This window comes from Hyla sarda, chromosome 8 (genome assembly GCF_029499605.1).
Source record: "Hyla sarda isolate aHylSar1 chromosome 8, aHylSar1.hap1, whole genome shotgun sequence".
In the NCBI taxonomy this organism is placed as follows: Eukaryota; Metazoa; Chordata; class Amphibia; order Anura; family Hylidae; genus Hyla; species Hyla sarda.
In genome coordinates, this window is record NC_079196.1 from 142437257 (window position 1) to 142458421 (window position 21165).

Consider the following 21165-nt stretch of genomic DNA (forward strand, 5'->3'; position numbering starts at 1 on the left):
TGTCTTTGTTTTCTACATTTTAAGTCAAAAGTAACTATATTGTGGTCGCGATTACCAAGGTTTTCCCGCACAGTTACATTACCAACCAGCTCTGTGTTGTTGGAAATGATCAGATCCAACAAGGCATCACTTCTTGTTGGGTCCTCCGCAAACTGGCCCATAAAATTATCCTGCAATAAATTTAGGAATTTTCTCCCCTTTGTAGTTTTAGCCAGCCCCCGGCCCCAATCTATATCTGGATAGTTAAAATCTCCCATTATTACCACTGTACCTGCCCGGGCGGCCCTCTCTATTTGTTTATACAGCTGACCTTCTATCTCTTCAGTGATATTAGGGGGTCTGTAGATTACACCAAATACAATTTTTTCAATATTTCCCTCCTTTTGTAATTCTACCCACAGTGATTCCACATCCTCAGAATCCTCACACACTATGGCATTGTTCACACTGACTTTCATATCACTTCTAACATACAGACAGACTCCACCACCTTTTCTGTTCATTCTATCCTTGCAAAACAATGTAAACCTCTGCAGATTGACAGCCCAGTCATGCGAGGAGTCCAGCCATGTCTCAGTGACCCCAACTATATCAATATGTTCCTCCAGTATCAAGGCCTCAAGCTCCCCCATTTTATTTGCTAGGCTTCTGGCATTTGTGAACATACACTTTACATTTCCATTAAGTTTTACTCATATAGTCTCACTAATGGGATTTTCAGAGTTATTGGGGTTAATGTTATTTTTTGAGTTATAAGGGCTAAGTGTACTATTTAAGTTATTGGGGCTAATGGGATTTTTTGCGTTATTGGGTCTAACATTGTTATTTAAGTTATTGGGGCTAATGGAATTTTTTGAATTATTGGGATTACAATTTTTCGGGCTACATTTATTTTTACGACATTAATACAAATTTTTACCTGGGGTGCCCAAAATTTTGATCCCCACTGTAGATTAATAGGCTATATGTCTGCCCTCCCTGCAGCGCTATATATCTTGCCCCCCACACAGCACTTTTAATATAGATATTCCCCCCTGAGAGCCCTGAATGGCACCTCGGTACCGGCCATTCAGGGCTCCCCGCAGGGGATTCAAAAATGAAAGTTAAAACACACTATACATCGCAGGGTTGCAGAGCTTGCCGCCTGCTTAATAACTTCGGATCACATCAGGTCTCAGAAGTGAAACCTGGTGCGATCAATCCCTCAGCCCCTGTACTACAACCCCCATCATGGAACAGACTCTGTTCCATGATGGGGGTAGTAGTACAAACACTAATGTAGCCTCCCCATCTGCCTGCAGACTCCCGCAGCCAGGGAATTACTACTCCCATCATGGAAACAAGTCTGTTCCATGATTGGAGTAGTAGTAGTCCCTCAGCACGGCAGGAGTCTGCTGATGTCACCTCTTTTGTCAGAAGTAATAACTGATATTATAAACCGGGTGGAAACGGATGACATAAAGGCTCCTCCGTCAGCCATAGACTTCAATGTTAAAAATAAAGGCCGTTAATTTTCCCCTTTTCTTGTGACGGAAGAAAAATTTGTGCATGTGCCGTTATTTCTTCCGTCACAACTAATGGCCGTTATTCATGACAGGCTATAACTGTTCCTAACGGATAATTAAAAAAATACCATAGACCATCAGACTCCTCAGAAACCCTTCATTTGCACATTCAAGTAGTTTGCTTCATACTGAAAGATCTAGGTTGGAATCTGAATCTAAAAAAGTCAAACTTAACCTCTTCCAGGCAGTGCGTTTTCTTGGGCATCCTTCTGGATTCAGTGTCTCGGCTTTCCCTCCTGCCCCTAGCCAAACAGATCCTCATCAAGGACAGAGTAGAAGTTATTTTCCGGTCTCACCTATGCACCTTCAGGGAGGCAATGTCAGTACTAGGTCTCGTGACTTCTTGTATTGTAGCAGTGAAATGGGCTCAGTACAGATCCAGGATGTTACAGACAGATATCCTTCAAAAGTGGGATGGCAATCCCTCATCACTAAACCAAAAATGTTCCCTTTCCACAAAAGCCTTGTCTCCTTGATATGGTGAATGAACTCCAACAACCCATCTCAAGGGGTACCTTGGTCTCCCTCGTTGGTAGTGAGTATAGCTACAGACGCCAGTCCTTGGGGTTGGGGTGCCTCCTGCGTCCAGCATCTCCTTCAAGGCAGATGGTCTCCTCAGATGCATCAGTCTATATCAAATTACAAAGCGCTCAATGCAGTGTACAAGGCAATATCTCTGCTTATTCTTCAAATTCAAGGGAAGGATGTGCTGATTTATTCAGACAACACCACTGCTGTAATTTACCTAAACAAACAATAAAATGCCTGATGAAGCAGTCTATCTGTGAAACGCATTGCATCATGGGTGAATAAACCTCATTTCCTTTAACCTGGTTGTCCTGCGCTCTCAATCACCACATTGGAGTTCCTGTTTTTGCTGTATACTTTATATTGGGTATTAGAAATGGAACCAAAAATTGCCTAACCCTTCATCCTTGGCCCAAAATGTTTTGCATTCTACAGTTAGTACTAGAAATGGCTATGGATCACATATCTGCCCCATTGAATGTTTATATTGTTGCATAAACTTGACTGCTGGATCTGGGCATATATATATATATATGTGTGAATATATATTTTTGCTGAGCTAATAATGCTTTGCTGTGAAAAAAACATTGAGTGACTGTTTTCATCCCATTAAAACAAGATGTACTTTAAGTCGCTATGCTCAGCATGCTACTTGTTTTATATATGTGGAAGTTATCACTGTATGACACCATAAATTACATAAAAGGAAAATATTTCTAGAACAACATTAGAACCTTTAAAATAATTGTGTGTGTGTGTGTGTGTGTATATGTAGGTGTTAAGGGTAGGTTAACAGTCAGGGTGCTAGTCCTTGGAAGGGGCCCCCATCCAGTCAGCCAGTGCAGAAGTCAGCAATGCCCTAACATATACCTGTTTCTTCTGTTGAAATTTTGAAATATTATAGTACATTGTTTCTAAAGATGGAGCTTTATATACACGCACAGTATCTCTCATAAGTGAGTACACTGCTCATATTTTTGTAAATATTAATTGTGCGGGTGCACAACAAGGCTCAGGAGTGAGAGCGCACTATCTACATTTGAGGCCTAAATTGGTGATTTGCACAGGGGTGGCTGATTTTACAATGGTTCTGACATAAACGCGAAAAAATAAATACCCATGTGTTACACCATTTTGGAAACAACACCCCTCACGGAACAAGGGGTATAGTGAGCCTTCACACCCCACAGGTGTCTGACTAATTTTCGTTAAAGTTGTATGGAAAATTAAGAAAATAAATTTAACTAAAATGCTGGTGTTACCCTAAATTTTTCATTTTCACAAGGGAAAATAGGGGAAAAAAAGACCCCCAAAATTTGTAACCCCATTTCTTCTGTGTAAGAACACACCCCATATGTGGATGTAAAGTGCTCTGCGGCAAACTACAATGCTCAGAAGAGAAGGAGCGCCATTGGGCTTTTGGAGAGAGAATTTGGAATTGAAGGCCACGTGTGCTTACAAAGCCGCCATAGTGCCCCCATTTTGGAAACTACACTCCTCGCATAATGTAATAAGGGGTACAGTGAGCATTTACACCCCATAGGTGTCTTACAGATTTTTGGAACAGTGGTCCGAGAAAATGAAAAATGTAATGTTTCGTTTGCACAGCCCACTGTTGCAAAGATCTGTCAAACGCCAGTGGGGTGTAAATGCTCACAGCATCCCCTTATTAAATTCTGTGAGGGGTGTAGTTTCCAAAATGGGGTCACTTGTGCGGGGGTCCACAGTTCTGGCACCACGGGGGGGCTTTGTAAACGCACAAGGCCCCTGACTTCTATTCCAACCAAATTCTCTCTCCAAAAGCTCAATGGCGCTCCTTCTCTTCTGAGTATTGTAGTGCGCCAGCAGAGCACTTGACATCCACACATGGGGTATTTCCATACTCAGAAGAAATGGGGTTACTAATATTGGGGGGCATTTTCTCCTATGACCCCTTGTAAAAATCTAAAAACCAGCATTTTAGTGAAGAAAAAATAAATTTTAATTGACACATCCGACTTTAACAAAAAGTCATCAAACACCTGTGGGGTTTTAAGGCTCATTGGACCCCTTGTTATGTTCCTTGAGGGGTGTATTTTCCAAAATAGTATGCCATGTGTTTTTTTTTTTTTTTTGCTGTTCTGGCACCATAGGGGCTTCCTAAATTTGACTTGCCCCCCAAAAACCATTTCAGAAAACTCACTCTCCAAAAGCCCATTGCCCTTCCCTTCTGAGCTCTCTAGTGCACCCACAGAGCACTTGACATGCACATATGAGATATTTCCTTACTCGAGAGAAATTGGGTTACAAATTGTAGGGGGAGTTCTCTCCTTTTACCCATTGTAATAATTCATAAGCTGGGTCTACAAGAACATGTGAGTGTAAAAAATGAAGATTTTGAATTTTCTCCTTCACTTTGGTGCTATTCCTGTGAAACGCCTAAAGAGTTAACACACTTACTGAATGTAATTTTGAATACTTTGAGGGGTGCAGTTTTTATAATGGGGTCATTAATGGGATATTTTTAATATGAAGGCCCCTCAAATCCACTTCAAAACTGAACTGGTCCCTGAATAATTCAGATTTTAAAAATTTGGTGGAAAATTTTAAAATTGCTGCTGAACTTTGAAGCCCTCTGATGTCTTCCAAAAGTTAAAACATGTCAACTTTATGATGCAAACTTAAAGTAGACATATTGTATCTGTGAATCAATATATAATTTATTTGGTATGTTTATTTTCCTTATAAGCAGAGAGTTTCAAAGTTAAAATGCAAAATTTTCAACATTTTCATAAAATTTAGGAATTTTTCACCAAAAAATGATGCACGTATCGACGAAAATTTACCACTTCCATAAAGTAGAATATGTCACAAAAAACATTCTCTGAATCAGAATGAAAAGTAAAAGCATCTCAGCGTTATTAATGCTTAAAGTGACAGTGGTCAGATGTGAAAAAAAGGACTGCGTCCTTAAGGTGAAAATTAGCTGCGTCCTTAAGGGGTTAAACACTGTCATACAGGCTGTGCAATCACTACTTTACTTTGTAGTTGGGTATCATTTCTTCAGTGCTGTTACATGAAAAGATATAATAAAATGTTTACAAAATGTGATGGGTGTTCTCACTTATGTGAGATACTGTATAGATAGTTTGGTTTTAACTGCATCTCCATTATTTCTACCTTTTTTTTAAGGTCGTATATTTGCTAATTCTCCGGACACAGCCTGTGTTATAGGTCTGAAGAAGAAAGTTGTGGCTTTCACATCTGTTTGTGATTTGAAAAAAGTAACTGACTTTGAGTAAGTATACATAACTAATTTATTTCCACTTGCTTATATATGTATAGTGACCGTATATTCCATAACACTGTACACTCCAATTTCGTTGTCTCAGAGACACACTAGGCATAGAAATTTAGTTGCCGATAATTTGTTAGTATACAGTATTTTGTAGGGGGAAACCAAGTGGGCACCCGTGTAAACACAGGTAGGTACAGCCTGTTTAAAGAAGTCTGTAGCAGACACACGTGTCACATTTCCAACCCAAAATAGTATTTCACAATTATGCCCCCTTATCCACATCCATCCATGTCAGCAACATTGGGGCATTGTTTGTTCTAACAAATTAAATACCACTTTGAAGAAATAACTGAGCATTCATTTCTGACTTAAAGAATATTCCCTGACAAAGTTAAAAATAATACATTTAAGAAATGAAATATATTGCATTAGCACCTTCTTTGTTTGTTTTTCAGTATTAAAGGGAACCTGTCATGAGATTTTATCATATATAACGCTTGGCAACACATTGTATATTGTAAAATATTCTTCCTTACCATCCCGGGGGACATTTCTGCCTGCAGGGATGGTGAGGAAAGGAAGTTAGAAAGTCTTCCCTGCTATCCCTGTAAGTATATGTAACTACTATACTCACCTAGTACTGTCTTCTCCGACTAATCACGCCCCCTCAGCGTGATTGATAGCCTGCGTCACCGCTTTGCTTACTAGGCAGAGAGAGCAGAGCGGTGATGCGGGCCTTGCCCGGGATGTCAATTACACTTAATATCCTCACCATCCCTTTGGGCAGGAATGTTCCCTGGGGGTAGTGGGAAAGAAGATTTTACCATATACAGTGGTCCCTCAACATACGATGGTAATTCGTTCCAAACGACCCATCGTTTGTTGAATCCATCGTATGTTGAGGGATCCGTGCAATGTAAAGTATAGGAAGCTGTACTCACCTGTCCCCGACGCTCCGGACCAGGTCCTCACCGCTCCCGATGCTGTCCCAGGGGCTCTCGATGCTGTCCCGCTGCTCCGGTGTCTTCTTCGCGATCCTCCGGCTTCTTACGCATCTTCTGCAGGGTCCCGGCCTCGCTTTCTGGTGACGTTATTACGCTGCTGCGCCGGCGCGGCGTGCGTAGTGACGTAATAACGACGCCGGAAAGCGAGGCCCGGACCCTGGAGAAGATGCGCAAGACACCGGAGGATCGCGAAGTGGACCCGGAGCAGCAAGAATAGGTAGGCGAACCTGCCCGGGATGCTTAAACTGCTATCCGACAGCAGCATAAGCATTTTGCGCTGTCGGATAGCAGTTAATGCGATGGCCCCGACATATAAAAGCATCGTATGTCGATGCTGACATCGACATGCGATGGCCTCTGAGAGGCCATCGTATGTCGATTTTATCATATGTCTGGGCCATCGTAGGTCGGGGGGTTACTGTATAACACGTTTTATATATGGTAATATCTCATGACAGGTTCCCTTTAAAAAATACATTAAATAAATAACTGTTTATATTGTTTACTACAATATTACATGTAAGATCAATAATATATTTTTTATTTGTTATATGTTTTACTTTTTTATTGTCTCCCTTCACTTTACTATATAATCTATTGCAATACCAGAAGAAAACAAAAAAAATTTTTGTGGGGTGAAACTGAAAAAAAGAGAAAAAAATTTGTACCATTTTTTCACTGTACAGTAAAAATGACATGTTAACTTTGTTCTTCAGGTCAGCATCATTTCAATAATTAATTACGAATTAAATATTTTTTGTTCAAATTGCTTTTCTTTTTTTTTTTCTTGTTAAGGCAGCTGTGTGAGGACTCGATTTATTGATCTGTCATTTTGTTAAGGAACTAATCAATTAACTTTTCATGTTTAAAAAAAAATAAAAATTTCTAAATTTTCATGTGACAAAAAAGGTAATTTCTGGCATTGGGTATTGTTTTCTATGTATGGCGCTCACGGAGAGGGATAAATGATGATATCGTTCAATAGTTCTGACTTTTCTGACCACATCGATAGCAGATATCAATGGGGTATTCCTTGCTAGCAAATCTTATTTGAGAAGACCTTGGGATGTGATGACAACTGAACACAACCGTAACTGGTGTGGCACCTGTCAAATAATGCATTTGATGCTGCACAGCATCTAAAGAATTACGGGACTGGCATCGGTTTGATCTCCAAAGGCAGTCACTGATGGTAGGGGTCAGCAAATGGACCCTGCAGTATTTGGAGCACACTCAGCACCTGACCCTGCTCCATATGTCCCCACAACATGGCATTCATGTACGTCTTGTGTCAGGTAGGGGTTAATAGCATTCCTTCAGTGGGAGACATAAACACATTTAATGTAATATTTTACCTTTTCATCATGCAATTATGCCTGCTGGCATTGCATAAATTCTATATACATCCAAAAACGTTTATAGGTAGCTACAACCCTACAATAGGGACAATAGTATTACTGCCAGATGAGTACTAATGTGAAAAAGGTTGTGTATTCCATACAACCTGCGAACAATGTATAAAGTAGGGGTACACTTTCCTCAAGTCTGGGCTTGATTGTCACCAATAAATGGGTGTATATAAAATATATGTAAAAAATTATGTAGATCCAGTGAATTAATTTAAAACAATTATTACAATAATAGTGCTTGTGGCGTCCTTTGTAGGGCCCTTACATCGGACTCACCACGATAAGCAAGTGAATGTATAAAATATTCATACAATAAAATAGACATATAATATTCAGGGTAAAAAAGTGCTGGTATCACAGTGTGGCAAATAGTCTGTATCGCTTATAGATGTATGCATGGAGATCGTGCCTTGTACGGTTGAATACAAATAGTCTGAGTAGTGAGGTCTCTGTATAGTTCGTATCTGATCAGGATACTTCATACGGTAGCATATTTGATAAGGGTTTAAAATCAATGTGCTCTGCGGTGCTGGGGTTTCCTTGTGTGTATCCCATGCTACCCTGGCGGCACAGAGATAGAGATTGGTGAGTGTAATCCTTTGGGTGCATGAGGCTGCGTTCTGCAGCGCTGGAGGCCCCTGAAATGTGGACCACTTTACGCCGGCGGGACAGGGGAATGTTTTGAGTGGATTTGGGGATTTGGCACACTGTGCCTCTTACCAGCAATGTCCTGGAGCCTTGTTGCCGGAAAAAGGTTTCCGCCGGGGAGACGTCCGCTGGCAGGCGGGATGCGTACAACCCTAGAAGCGTGCTCCGGTAAATTTCTTGCGATCCCGTGAATGATAAAGATAGTCGGGTTTGCCAGTACTTGGGTAGAGGTGATAGAGGCTAGACGCTAGGCTAGGCTACTCATCTACCTCTTTTTCAATAGCAATGGCTGACTGGTTGTGGAGAGGTACTATTTATACCTGCAGCAGCCCTGTAATTGGATAGCTCTCATCGTTATATACAAATTGTGTACTAGATCGTTGTACAGGTGATACTGATTGTCTGGTGTTGTGATGCACATCCAGATTTTGACTAAGTGGCCTTCCTAATATGTTAAGTGTCTAGTCTAGTCTTTTCGGCCCTTTCCAAATTTATACTGAACGGAGACCAGACCACGTAGAGTTAGTATAATTGGGGCATGGTCTGACCATGTTAGGGTTTTAATATCTGAAGTAAAAGCTAAATCTAATAATCATCTACTAATAAGGAAGTAATCAATTTGTGTATAAATGTTATGGGGGGTGTGAAAAAAAGTGAAATCTGATTCCGTGGGATGCTGGACACACCAAATATCGTATAATGCATATTTTGAAATGGTATTTGATATAGGTGTGGGTTCATTTTGATTTACTTTTGAAGTGGAGTCTACAGATGGCCTGACTGTATGATTAAAGTCGCCCATTATTACTGCTCTATCATTTGTAGAGAAGGCTGACCTGCATAAAACTAAACGTAAGAACTTGTCTTGATTTGTATTTGGGGCATAAATCCCTTAAATAACCAGGGGAGCATTGTTAATATTATTATATTATTTAGAATCGCATATCTACCACCTACATCTGCATCTATCATAGGATTAGTAATTACTACTGATTTAGTAAAAATTTGTGCAACTCCCCCTTTTCTTACCTGGGACAGGGGCCTGAAATATGTGGGGGAACTCCTTGTGATATAGTCAATAACTATCTTCTGCCCTTAGACACATTTCTTGTAGACACAAAATGTCTGCCTTTAAATTTACACCCACATTCCACATTTAACTTTGTTTAAGGGGAGAGTTCAACCCTTTACAGTTTACCGACATTAACAGTAATACCATGACATAGTACAGCTAGCTTCTTTCCCACTACACTTTGGGTGTTCTTCTGTCTTACCACTAAATGGGAAGAAGGGGAAGCGATTAAACAACAACAAAAAACATAACACAACATTCATTCTTTCCACTGAAGATAATTTAATCCCCAGACCTTCCATATCCACCACACCGTGAAAAAGAGGGCGTATGCCATACGCCCAATAGGGGGTATGTTGGCTGGACTCAAACAAATGTGCACGCAAGCTAAACCGGCTTTCTAAGGGAATTTAAGATAAAATTCTCACTATAATTTAAGAAAACCAAACCCCTATCTTTATCTAGCGGTAACAAAAAGAAAAAAGAAAGTATTATGCAAAATACATTCCCAAGTAGTTCAGTAAATAATTGTCGCTCTACTTGTTCCCTTTTTTGGGGGGGATGCCAAAGACTAACAATATTCCACTCCGCTGGTTAGCATAGATGCTCCTGTTCCCCTTGGTACTTGGAAATTGTGCCCCATCCTTGACACAAATTTGTGAGGGCCTGGAGTTACATAGTTACATAGTTAGTACGGTCGAAAAAAGACATATGTCCATCAAGTTCAACCAGGGAATTAAGGGGTAGGGGTGTGGCGCGATATTGGGGAAGGGATGGGATTTTATATTTCTTCATAAGCATTAATGTTATTTTGTTCCATGAATGTATCTAATTCTGTTTTAAAGCTGTTAATTGTTCCTGCTGTGACCAGTTCCTGAGGTAGACCGTTGCATAAATTCACAGTCCTCACGGTAAAGAAGGCGTGTCACCCCTTGAGACTAAACTTTTTCTTCTCCAGACGGAGGGAGTGCCCCCTCGTCCTTTGGGGGGGTTTAACCTGGAACAGTTTTTCTCCATATTTTTTGTATGGGCCATTAATATACTTATATACGTTTATCATATCCCCCCTTAAACGTCTCTTCTAAAGACTAAACAATTGTAACTCCTTTAATCGCTCCTCATAGCTAAGATGATCCATGCCCCATATTAGTTTAGTCGCGCGTCTCTGCACCCTTTCCAACTCTGCAGTGTCCCTTTTATGGACAGGTGCCCAAAACTGAACAGCATATTCCAGGTGAGGCCATACCAATGCTTTATAAAGGGGGAGTATTATGTCCCTGTCCCTTGAGTCCATGCCTCTTTTGATACATGACAATATCCTGCCGGCTTTGGAAGCAGCAGCCTGACATTGCATGCTATTCTGTAGTCTGTGATCTACGAGTACACCCAGATCCTTCTCTACCAGTGACTCTGACAGTTTAATCCCCCCTAAGACATACGATGCATGCAGGTTATTAGTACCCAGATACATAACTTTACATTTATCCACATTGAACCTCATTTGCCAAGTGGATGCCCAGACACTTAGTCTATCCAAGTCATCCTGTAACTTATGCACATCCTCTATAGACTGTACCGTGCTACAAAGCTTGGTGTCATCTGCAAAGATAGAAACAGAGCTGTTAATGCCATCCTCTATATCATTGATAAATAAATTAAACAACAGCGGGCCCAGTACTGAACCTTGGGGTACACCACTAATAACCTGGGATCAATCAGAGTACGAATCATTGACCACCACTCTCTGGGTAAGATCCATGAGCCAGTGTTCAATCCAGTTACAAACTAAAATTTCCAAACCCAAAGACCTTAACTTGCCTGTCAGACGTCTATGAGGGACAGTATCAAATGCTTTAGCAAAATTCAGAAACACTATATCCACAGCCATTCCTCTGTCAAGGCTTCTACTCACCTGTTCATAAAAGCAAATTAGATTGGTTTGACAACTTCTATCCTTAGTAAACCCATGCTGGCTATCACTTATAATACAATTATCCCCTATGTATTCCTGTATGTAATCCCTTATAAGTCCTTCAAACAATTTACCCACAATGCACGTTAAACTTACCGGTCTATAGTTTCCTGGGGAAGACCTGGAGCCCTTTTTGAAGATTGGCACCACATTCGCCTTGCGCCAGTCCCTTGGCACAATACCAGACACCAGAGAATCTCTAAATATCATGAACAGGGGTACAGATATTACTGAACTTACCTCTCTAAGAACTCTTGGGTGCAATCCATCTGGTCCTGGAGATTTGCTTACATTTAAATTACTTAACTTACCTTGTACCATCTCTACATTAAGCCAGTTCAGTACATTACATGATGTGTTACCAGCACTGACCTGGCCAATGTCAGCTCCTTTTTCCATAGTGTATACAGAACTAAAGAACCCATTCAGTAGCTCCGCCTTCTCTTTATCGCCTGTGACAACCTCCCCATTATCATTATTAAGGGGTCCTACATGCTCTGTCCTTGGTTTTTTTGCATTTATATATCTAAAAAAATATTTAGGATTAGTTTTGCTTTCTTTGGCCACCTGTCTCTCGTTTTGAATTTTTGCTGTTTTTATTACATTTTTACAGATTTTATTAAGCTCTTTGTACTGTTTAAATGTTATCGCTGACCCATCAGATTTGTATTTTTTGAAGGCTATTTTTTTGTTGTTCATTGCTCTGTTAACATCATTTGTCAGCCATGTAGGATTTAGTTTAAATCGTTTATATTTGTTCCCCTTTGGTATATATTTAGCTGTATAGTTATTTAGAGTTGATTTAAAGATGTCCCATTTACCTTCTGTATCAGTATTTGACAACACCTCCCCCCAGTCTATGTCCTGTAGTGCAGCCCTCAGCCCAGGGAAGTTTGCCTTTTTAAAGTTATATGTTTTTGCCTTCCCCGCCTGTCTTTGTTTTCTACATTTTAAGTCAAAAGTAACTATATTGTGGTCGTTATTACCAAGGTTTTCCCGCACAGTAACATTACCAACCAGCTCTGCGTTGTTGGAAATGATCAGATCCAACAAGGCATCACTTCTTGTTGGGTCCTCCACAAACTGGCCCATAAAATTATCCTGCAATAAATTTAGGAATTGACGCCCCTTTGTAGTTTTAGCCAGCCCCCGACCCCAATCTATATCTGGATAGTTAAAATCTCCCATTATTACCACTGTACCTGCCCGGGCGGCCCTCTCTATTTGTTTATGAAGCCGAACTTCTATCTCTTCAGTGATATTAGGGGGTCTGTAGATTACCCCAAATATTATTTTTTCAGTATTTCCCTCCTTTTGTAATTCTACCCACAGTGATTCCACCTCCTCAGAATCATCACACACTATGGCATCGTTCACACTGACTTTCATACCACTTCTTACATACAGACAGACTCCACCACCTTTTCTGTTCATTCTATCCTTGCGAAACAATGTAAACCCCTGCAGATTGACAGCCCAGTCATGCGAGGAGTCCAGCCATGTCTCAGTGACCCCAACTATATCAATATGTTGCTCCAGTATCAAGGCCTCAAGCTCCCCCATTTTATTTGCTAGGCTTCTGGCATTTGTGAACATACACTTTACTTTTCCATCCTTTATGTAATTGGGGTTAATGGGATTCAAGGGTGTAAGTTTTATTTTCCTATGAAGCCTATTCCTATTAACTATTCTAACCCCTCCCTCCGCTCCACCCCCAGGTACATTTATAATTCCCACCTCTCTATCTACACTATCTTCCCCCTCTTTGCTGTAGGTTCCCTCCCCCCAAGTCCCTAGTTTAAACACTCCTCCACCCTTCTAGCCATCTTCTCCCCAAGCAAAGCTGCACCCTCCCCATTGAGGTGCAGCCCGTCCCTACGGTAGAGCCGGTAACCGACAGCGAAGTCAGCCCAGTTCTCCATGAACCCAAACCCTTCCTTCCTACACCAGCTTCTGAGCCACTTGTTTACCTCCCTGATCTCCCGCTGCCTCTCTGGTGTGGCTCGTGGTACTGGTAGTATTTCAGAAAATACTACCTTGGAGGTCCTTGCCTTAAGCTTGCGGCCTAAGTCCCTGAAATCATTTTTAAGGACACTCCACCTACCTCTTACTTTGTCATTGGTGCCAATATGTACCATGACTGCTGGGTCCTCTCCAGCCCCGCCCCAGCAACCTGTCAACCCGATCCGCAATGTGCCGAACTCGTGCGCCAGGCAGACAACACACTGTTCGGCGATCCCGGTCTTTGTGACAGATTGCCCTGTCTGTCCCCCTAATAATTGAGTCCCCCACCACTAGTACCTGTCTGGCCTGCCCTGTACTCCTCCCTCCCTCCTTACTGGAGCAGACACCCCCCTGGCGGTCAGAGGCGGTATCCTGCTGCAGTTCTGCTAGCTCTGTAATGGCATCCCCCTCATCTGCCAAGCGGGCAAACTTTTTGGGGTGTGCCAGTTCAGGACTAGCCTCCCTGACACTTTTTCCCCTACCCCTCTTTCTAACTGTAACCCAGCTAACTGCCTGATTGTCCTGCAACTCCGTCCCACTGTCCTCCCCCACCTCTATTCCCGAGAGTGCCTGCTCAGTGAGCACGAGACTCCTCAAAGTGAAGTAGCAGTATAATTTTCTCCTTTTATATGTGATCAATACTTTTACCGGGAACCCCCATTTATACACAATCCCATTTTTCTCTCGGCAAGAAGATAAATCGGGATATATAGAAAGCTTAGAGAATTTTTAAGGCATAACTAGGGGGTTCCTAACTGTTGACATTATCATTTCTTTCACATGAAAAAAGTGCACACGCAGGATGGTGTCCCTCGGTTGGGAAGGTGCTATAGATTTAGGTCTTGGAAATCTGTGCACACGATCCAAGGTTAAGTCCAATGCTGAAAGCTGTGGAAATAATGTTCCAAAATACTCTAGGGGAAATTCTCTCAGCTCTTCTGATTTTATGGATTCGGGAATCCCCCTCACTCGGAGATTATTCCTCCTAGAGCGATCCTCCATATCTGCTAATTTAATTTTCAAGGAGGCCACTTCTTCCTCTAAATTTTGGACTGAATCTGCCATTTTATTCTGCGCAGAGTTTAGTTCTTCCACTCTATGTTCTACATAGGATGTACGAGTACCTAATAAATGGATCTCTTCTTGTATAGTGCATACTGCACCTTGGAGGCCCTTAGTAATAGATGTTTGCAGCCCTGATAATAATAACCTTATTGATGCTTCAGACACATGTGCGTTAGGGTCATATGTAGCAATTGTGGCTTTGCTGCAAGGTTTAAGCCCCCCTGCATCCTTAGATAGTTGCCTCTAGTCCCCATTCATAGCGTGGGGTAGTCATTTTTATATTACCGCCCAAAGAGTGTCTACGGGCTGCCGTGCCAAAAGTTGCAGGGGCAAATAACCTAGCTAGTGTAGGCACTTGTTGAACTTTCCCTTCACCCATTTCAATTTTTTTTTGAAACTTTCACTATATTCCTTTTTATCAACCCTTCCATCCCGTGATCTTTCAAGCTCACTCACCGCTGCTGTTGCTCTCCAGCCGGTTTCTAAGGTAATGTTCTGTGAGGGAGGGCCACTCACTCTGGGCATCCAGCTCCATACAATGTTCCCTTGGGGAGCCTGCATCATCATCATTTTTATATATTTTTTTTAAGGTACCATTGAAAATCAGACGTATGTGAATGTGAGCCGCATTACCATGTTTAAGGCCTCAGTATAATAAATATATAACATTAAACCAAGTGCTTAACATTAATGCATCTTTTTTTTTTTATTAATCATCTAGGCACAGGATGCCAAAAGAGCAATGGTGGCTGAATCTGCGTCTGATGCTAAAGATGTTGGCCAACTATCAAATCAGCTTAACAGAATATGTCTCTGGAAAGATAGAGCATGTCACTCGCAGGACTCTAAGCATCGAAAAAGGGTTTTGATTTGTCTAAGAAGCAATATTCTTGTACTCAGATATAAAAAAATATTAATGCTACACATAATGATTGCTATGACTCTTCCCTTTTTAAATATTTAGTGTTAGATCTAGTTTGAATAATAAAACATGTTACCACTTCATGCTGCTAGCCTTCTTTACTTTTAAGCATTTAGATGGCACATATTTACAGTGTTGAACAATGAATGGAGACTTGCCATATGAATGAATGAATGAAAAATGCACTGGCATCCTAGAGAAGTACTTTTTTTTTCAAATACAAGATTATTCTTAAATATAGAATATGTTTTAAATCCTTGAAAAACCTAAAACTGCACTGAAAAAAATCAAAAATTTTTTTTATTTTTTTTATTTGGGTTTAACCCCTTAAAGACGAAGGGCGTACCTGTTGGGGTTGGTCCCTTACCAGGTCCGGTGGGCGGCAGGGGGTTCCTTGGCTGGCAGTGGAGGCAGCAGTGGAGGGATACAGGGTACATTCACATGGGCAGGGGTTTACAGTGAGTTTACCGCTGTGAGTTTGAGCTGCGGCAAATTTTCCGCCACAGCTCAAACTCCCATTAGGAAACACGCTGTAAACCCCCAGTTTTGTGAGTGTGCCCTAAAAAACATTACACTACACAAAATAGAGTAAAACACTACATGCACACACACCCTTACAGTTAAAATTTGCAGCACAAGTTCTCCCGAGTATGGAAATACCCCATATGTGGATGTAAAGTGCTCTGCAAGAGCACAATATGGCTCAGGAGTGAGAGCGCACCATGTACATTTGAAGCCTGAATTGGTGATTTGCATTGGAATGGTTAATAGTTGCAGCAGTTCTGCCGTAAATGCTAAAAAAAAAAAAATACACCCTTTAAGGAATGTAACAAGGGGTACAGTGAGCATTTACACTTCACAGGTGTCTGACAGATTTTTAGAACAGTGGTCCTTTGAACGTGAAAATGAAAATTTTATTTTTCATTTCCAAGTTAACGAAAAGTCATCAAACACCTGTGGGATGTAAAGGCTCACTGTTCTCAATGTTTATCAAATAGTGTGCCATGTTTTTTTTCTTTTGCTGTTCTGGCACCCTGAGGACCTCCTAAATGCGACATTTGCAAATGCAAAATTTGCTTTCCAAAAGGACAATGTTGCTCCTTCCCTTCTGAGCCCTCTAGTGCACCCACAAAGCAATTAACATCCACATATGAGGTATTTCTTTACGTGAGAGAAATTGAGTTACACATTTTGGGGACTTTTTCTCCTATTACCCCTTGTAAAAATGAAACAAATGGCACTACAAGGATTGGATGGTAAAAAATGGACTGGGCTGGCAGCATTTACATTTTTTGTCATCCACTTTGCTGCTATTCCGGTGAAATACCTAAAGGGTTAACAAACTTTCTGAATGTCATTTTAAATATTTTGAGGGGGTGCAGTTTTCATTATGGGGATTTCTAACATAAAGACCCTCAAATTCACTTCAACTGAACTGGTCACTTAAAAATCCAGATTTTGAAATTTTTGTAAAAAATTTGGAAAATTGCTGCTAAACTTTAGAGCCCTTTAAGGTCTTGAAAAGGTAAAAACATGCCAACTTTATGATGCCAACATAGAGGAAACATATTGTATATGTGAATCAATATATAATTTATGTGGCATGTCCATTATCTTTACGAGCAGAGAGTTTCAAAGTTAGAAAAATGCTACATTTTCTATGAAATGATGCAAGTATCGCCGAAAATGTACCACTAGAATATGTCACAAAAAACAATCTCTGAATCAAATTCAGAAGTAAAAGTATCTCAGAGTTATTAATGCATAAAGTGAAACAGGTCAGATTAAAAAAAAAATGCTCTGGTCCTTAACCCCCTTTAACGTACATTTACGTCCTGTGCATAACCGCGGGCATCGGAGCGATGCCCGTGCCATGCGCGGCTGATCCCGGCTGCTGATCGCAGCCAGGGACCCGCCGGCAATGGCCGACGCCCGCGATCTCGCGGGCGTCCGCCATTAACCCCTCAGGTGCCGGGATCGATACAGATCCCGGCATCTGTGGCAGTGCGCGATTTAAATGAACGATCGGATCGCCCGCAGCGCTGCTGCAGGGATCCGATCATTCAGAACGCCGCACGGAGGTCCCCTCACCTTCCTGCTTCTGGCTCCCGGCGTCTCCTGCTCTGGTCTGAGATCGAGCAGACCAGAGCAGAAGATGACCGATAACACTGATCTGTTCTATGTCCTATACATAGAACAGATCAGTATTAGCAATCATGGTATTGTTATGAATAGTCCCCTATGGGGACTATTCAAGTGTAAAAAAAAAGGAAAAGTAAAAAAAAGTGAAAAATCCCCTCCCCCAATAAAAAAGTAAAACGTCCGTTTTTTCCTATTTCACCCCCAAAAAGCGTAAAAAATAAATTTTATAGACATATTTGGTATCTCCGCGTGCGTAAATGTCCGAACTATTAAAATAAAATGTTAATGATCCCGTACGGTGAACGTAAAAAAAAAAAAGTCCAAAATTGCTACTTTTTTAATACATTTTATAAAAAAAAATTATAAAAAATGTATTCAAAGTTTTTATATGCAAATGTGGTATCAAAAAAAAGTACAGATCATGGCGCAAAAAATGAGCCCTCACACCGCCGCTTATACGGAAAAATAAAAAAGTTATAGGTCATCAAAATAAAGGCATTATAAACGTACTAATTTGGTTAAAAAGTTTGTGATTTTTTTTAAGCACACCAATAATATAAAAGTATGTAATAATGGGTATCATTTTAATCGTATTGAGGAAAGGATAAAAGATATGGAACCTCTGGATGGCGCCTTCCTTGGGAATTGAAAAAACTTGCCAGAGCGTTAAAAAGGCACATTTTTATTCGTAAAATGGTGCAATAGCACCATTTTACGAATAAAAATTTGCCTTTTTAACGCTCTGGCAAGTTTTTTCACTTCCCAAGGAAGGCGCCGTGCGGAGGTTCCATATCTTTTATCCTTTCCTCATTTTCTTACCGGACCGCAGAGTCACGGGAAAAGGGACGCGGAGGCTGCTACCTTCATTGGCTCATAGAGTCTATATGTCATCGAAGGTGTTGCACTCTCAGTGCAACACCACATGGTAAGGTGCATTATTTATATTCATCTTACTGATTTACCCCACAATATTTCACCAGGAGCGCACCTCTTTTTGTTCATTTTTACTTTATTTTAATTGTATTGACCCTCAGAATAAAGAACACATGTCATTTTTACCGTAAATTGTACGGCATGAAAACGAAACCTTCCAAAATTAGCAAAATTGCGTTTTTCTTTTTAATTTCCCCACAAAAATAGTGTTTTTTGGTTGCGCCATACATTTTATGATATAATGAGTGATGTCAATACAAAGGACAACTGGTCGCGCAAAAAACAAGCCCTCATACTAGTCTGTGGATGAAAATATAAAAGAGTTATGATTTTTAAAAGGCAAGGAGGAAAAAATGAAAACGTAAAAATTAAATTGTCTGAGTCCTTAAGGCCAAAATGGGCTGAGTCCTTAAGGGGTTAATGTTAAAATGGGCTTGTTCCTTAAGGGGTTAAAGCAGACCACTCAGCATAAAAACGTAGGTGTAAATAAGCACATGGTTATATAGAGCTAGTCATCTGAATTCCAGACATATCTTTTTATCTCCATAATCCTTTCCAGTGCCAAGATATAAGCGGTTTTGTTACTCATGAGATTAAAAAGACTAAATATAAAAATATATTATAGAATGTAATGGCTAAATATAATTAACCCCTAAAGCAGTTAAGGACCCAGGGTGTACAGGTACGCCTTGACGCCCTGGTACTTAAGGACCCAGGGCGTACCTGTACGTCAGTGGGAATTTTGGTGCGCGCCGGGCGGGGACCGGACCGGGGTAACTGCTGATATTGACCCCGCGCAAATGCCCAGGGGGGTCATCAAAATTCACACCGGTGATCTGCGGCGATTCGGGTCATATGGATCACGTGTGACCCGATGACCCGGAGATACATGGTGATCGGGGGTGTAGGATACATAACAACCGTCCAATAACAGCCGGCAGGGGAGGAGTTAATGATCCGGGTTCAGGCAGAGCTGCAAGAAGGAGCCAGGGACCCCCCCCCCCCCCCCCCCTCTGCCGAGATCGGAGCCCCTCAGGGCAGAAGATACCGCCTCAGAGCAAGGAAAGAATACAGTAAAGGGACAGGTAGGACTGTAATAGGTTATCAGCCACGGATTCCTGAGTTTGTTGGCGACTCAGGAATCCGGATTGATAATGCTGGATTCACTGAAATTGACTATTTTTATTATTTTTTCAGTGACAGCTTTGTCAATCTAATGGTGGAGCAGACGACTCTGTACGCCCAGCAGTTCTTCACCCACCACCTAGATTCTTTTTTGGCCAGGTCCAATGAATGGTCGTGCTGCATATGGGCCTGGTCAAAAAGCCCAGTGTCGGACAGTACTGGAGCGGGGACATCCTATACCAGACCCTGCTTTACAGTATGGTCATGACACGGAAGCGTTTCGAGTCCATTCGGAAATGCCTCCATTACTCTTCTCTGATAATGCGGCATGTCCCCCCCCCCCCTACCCACTCAGGGAGCTCTCGGTTGATGAGTCTCATCAGTTTTAAGGGGAGTCTCATCTTCTGGCAGTATATTACCTCGAAGTGGGCATGGCATGGTATGGCGTGAAGGTCTACAAACTTTGTGAAAGTACCTCCGGGTACACTTACAAGTTTAGAATATATGAGGGACGAGATTCCCGTATTGAACCCCCAGAATGTTCCCCCACTCTGGGTATTAGCGGGAATATCGTTTGGAACCTTGTGCACCCATTTCTGGATAAGGGTTACCACGTGTATGTAGAAAACTTTTATTTCAGCATCCCTCTGTTCACATCTTTTGCCACCAGATCCACGTCCGCTTGTGGGACTGTGCGGAAGAGCAAGAGAGGTCTTTTCACATCCCGCTTAATGAACATTTATCAAACACCTGTGGGGTGTTAAGGCTCACTGTACCCCTTGTTAGGTGCCTTGAGGGGTGTAGTTTTCAAAATAGTATGCCATGTGTTTTTTTTTTTTTTTTTTGCTGTTCTGGCAACATAGGGGCTTCGTAAATGCGACATGCCCCCCCATTTCAGCAAAATATGCAAATGTGACTCCTCTTCTGAGCATTGTAGTGGGCCCGCAGTGCACTTGACGTCCACACATGGGGTATTTCCATACTAAGAAAAGATGGGGCTACACACTTTGGGGGGCATTTCTCTAATTACCCCTTGTAAAAATGTAAAATTTGGGGAAAACCCATAATTTTAGTGAAAAAAAAGTCATTTACACATCCAAAGTCGTCAAACACCTGTGAGGTGTTAAGGCTCATTGTACCCCTTGTTACGTTCCTTAAGGGGTGTAGTTTCCAAAAAAGTATGCCATGTGTTTTGTTTTTCTTTTTTTTTTCCGGTTTTTTTTTTTTTTTTTGCTTTCCTTGCACGATAACCCCTTAAGGACTGAGCCCTTTTTCATCTTAAGGTCTGAGCCCTTTTTTGCAATTCTGACCACTGTCATTTTAACCCCTTCAGGACGGAGCCCATTTTGGCCTTAAGGACCGGAGCGTTTTTTGCACATCTGACCACTGTCACTTTAAACATTAATAACTCTGGAATGCTTTTAGTTATCATTCTGATTCCGAGATTGTTTTTTCGTGACATATTCTACTTTAACATAGTGGTAAATTTTTGTCGATAC

The 21165-nt window shown here is 41.3% G+C and overlaps 1 protein-coding gene across 2 annotated transcripts in view; it reads left to right on the top strand.

The window, feature by feature from the left end:
• The window catches only part of PFKL (phosphofructokinase, liver type), a 254617-nt gene extending 239074 nt beyond the window's left edge, over nt 1-15543 (top strand). For both annotated transcript variants that reach the window (XM_056533478.1, XM_056533479.1), the window contains exons 21-22: nt 5265-5370; nt 15266-15543. In XM_056533478.1, coding sequence (XP_056389453.1) covers nt 5265-5370; nt 15266-15413 — 254 coding nt within the window. In that variant the 3' untranslated portion in view covers nt 15414-15543. The remainder of the gene's footprint in view (nt 1-5264; nt 5371-15265) is intronic.
• Nucleotides 15544-21165: the final 5622 nt, after the last annotated feature.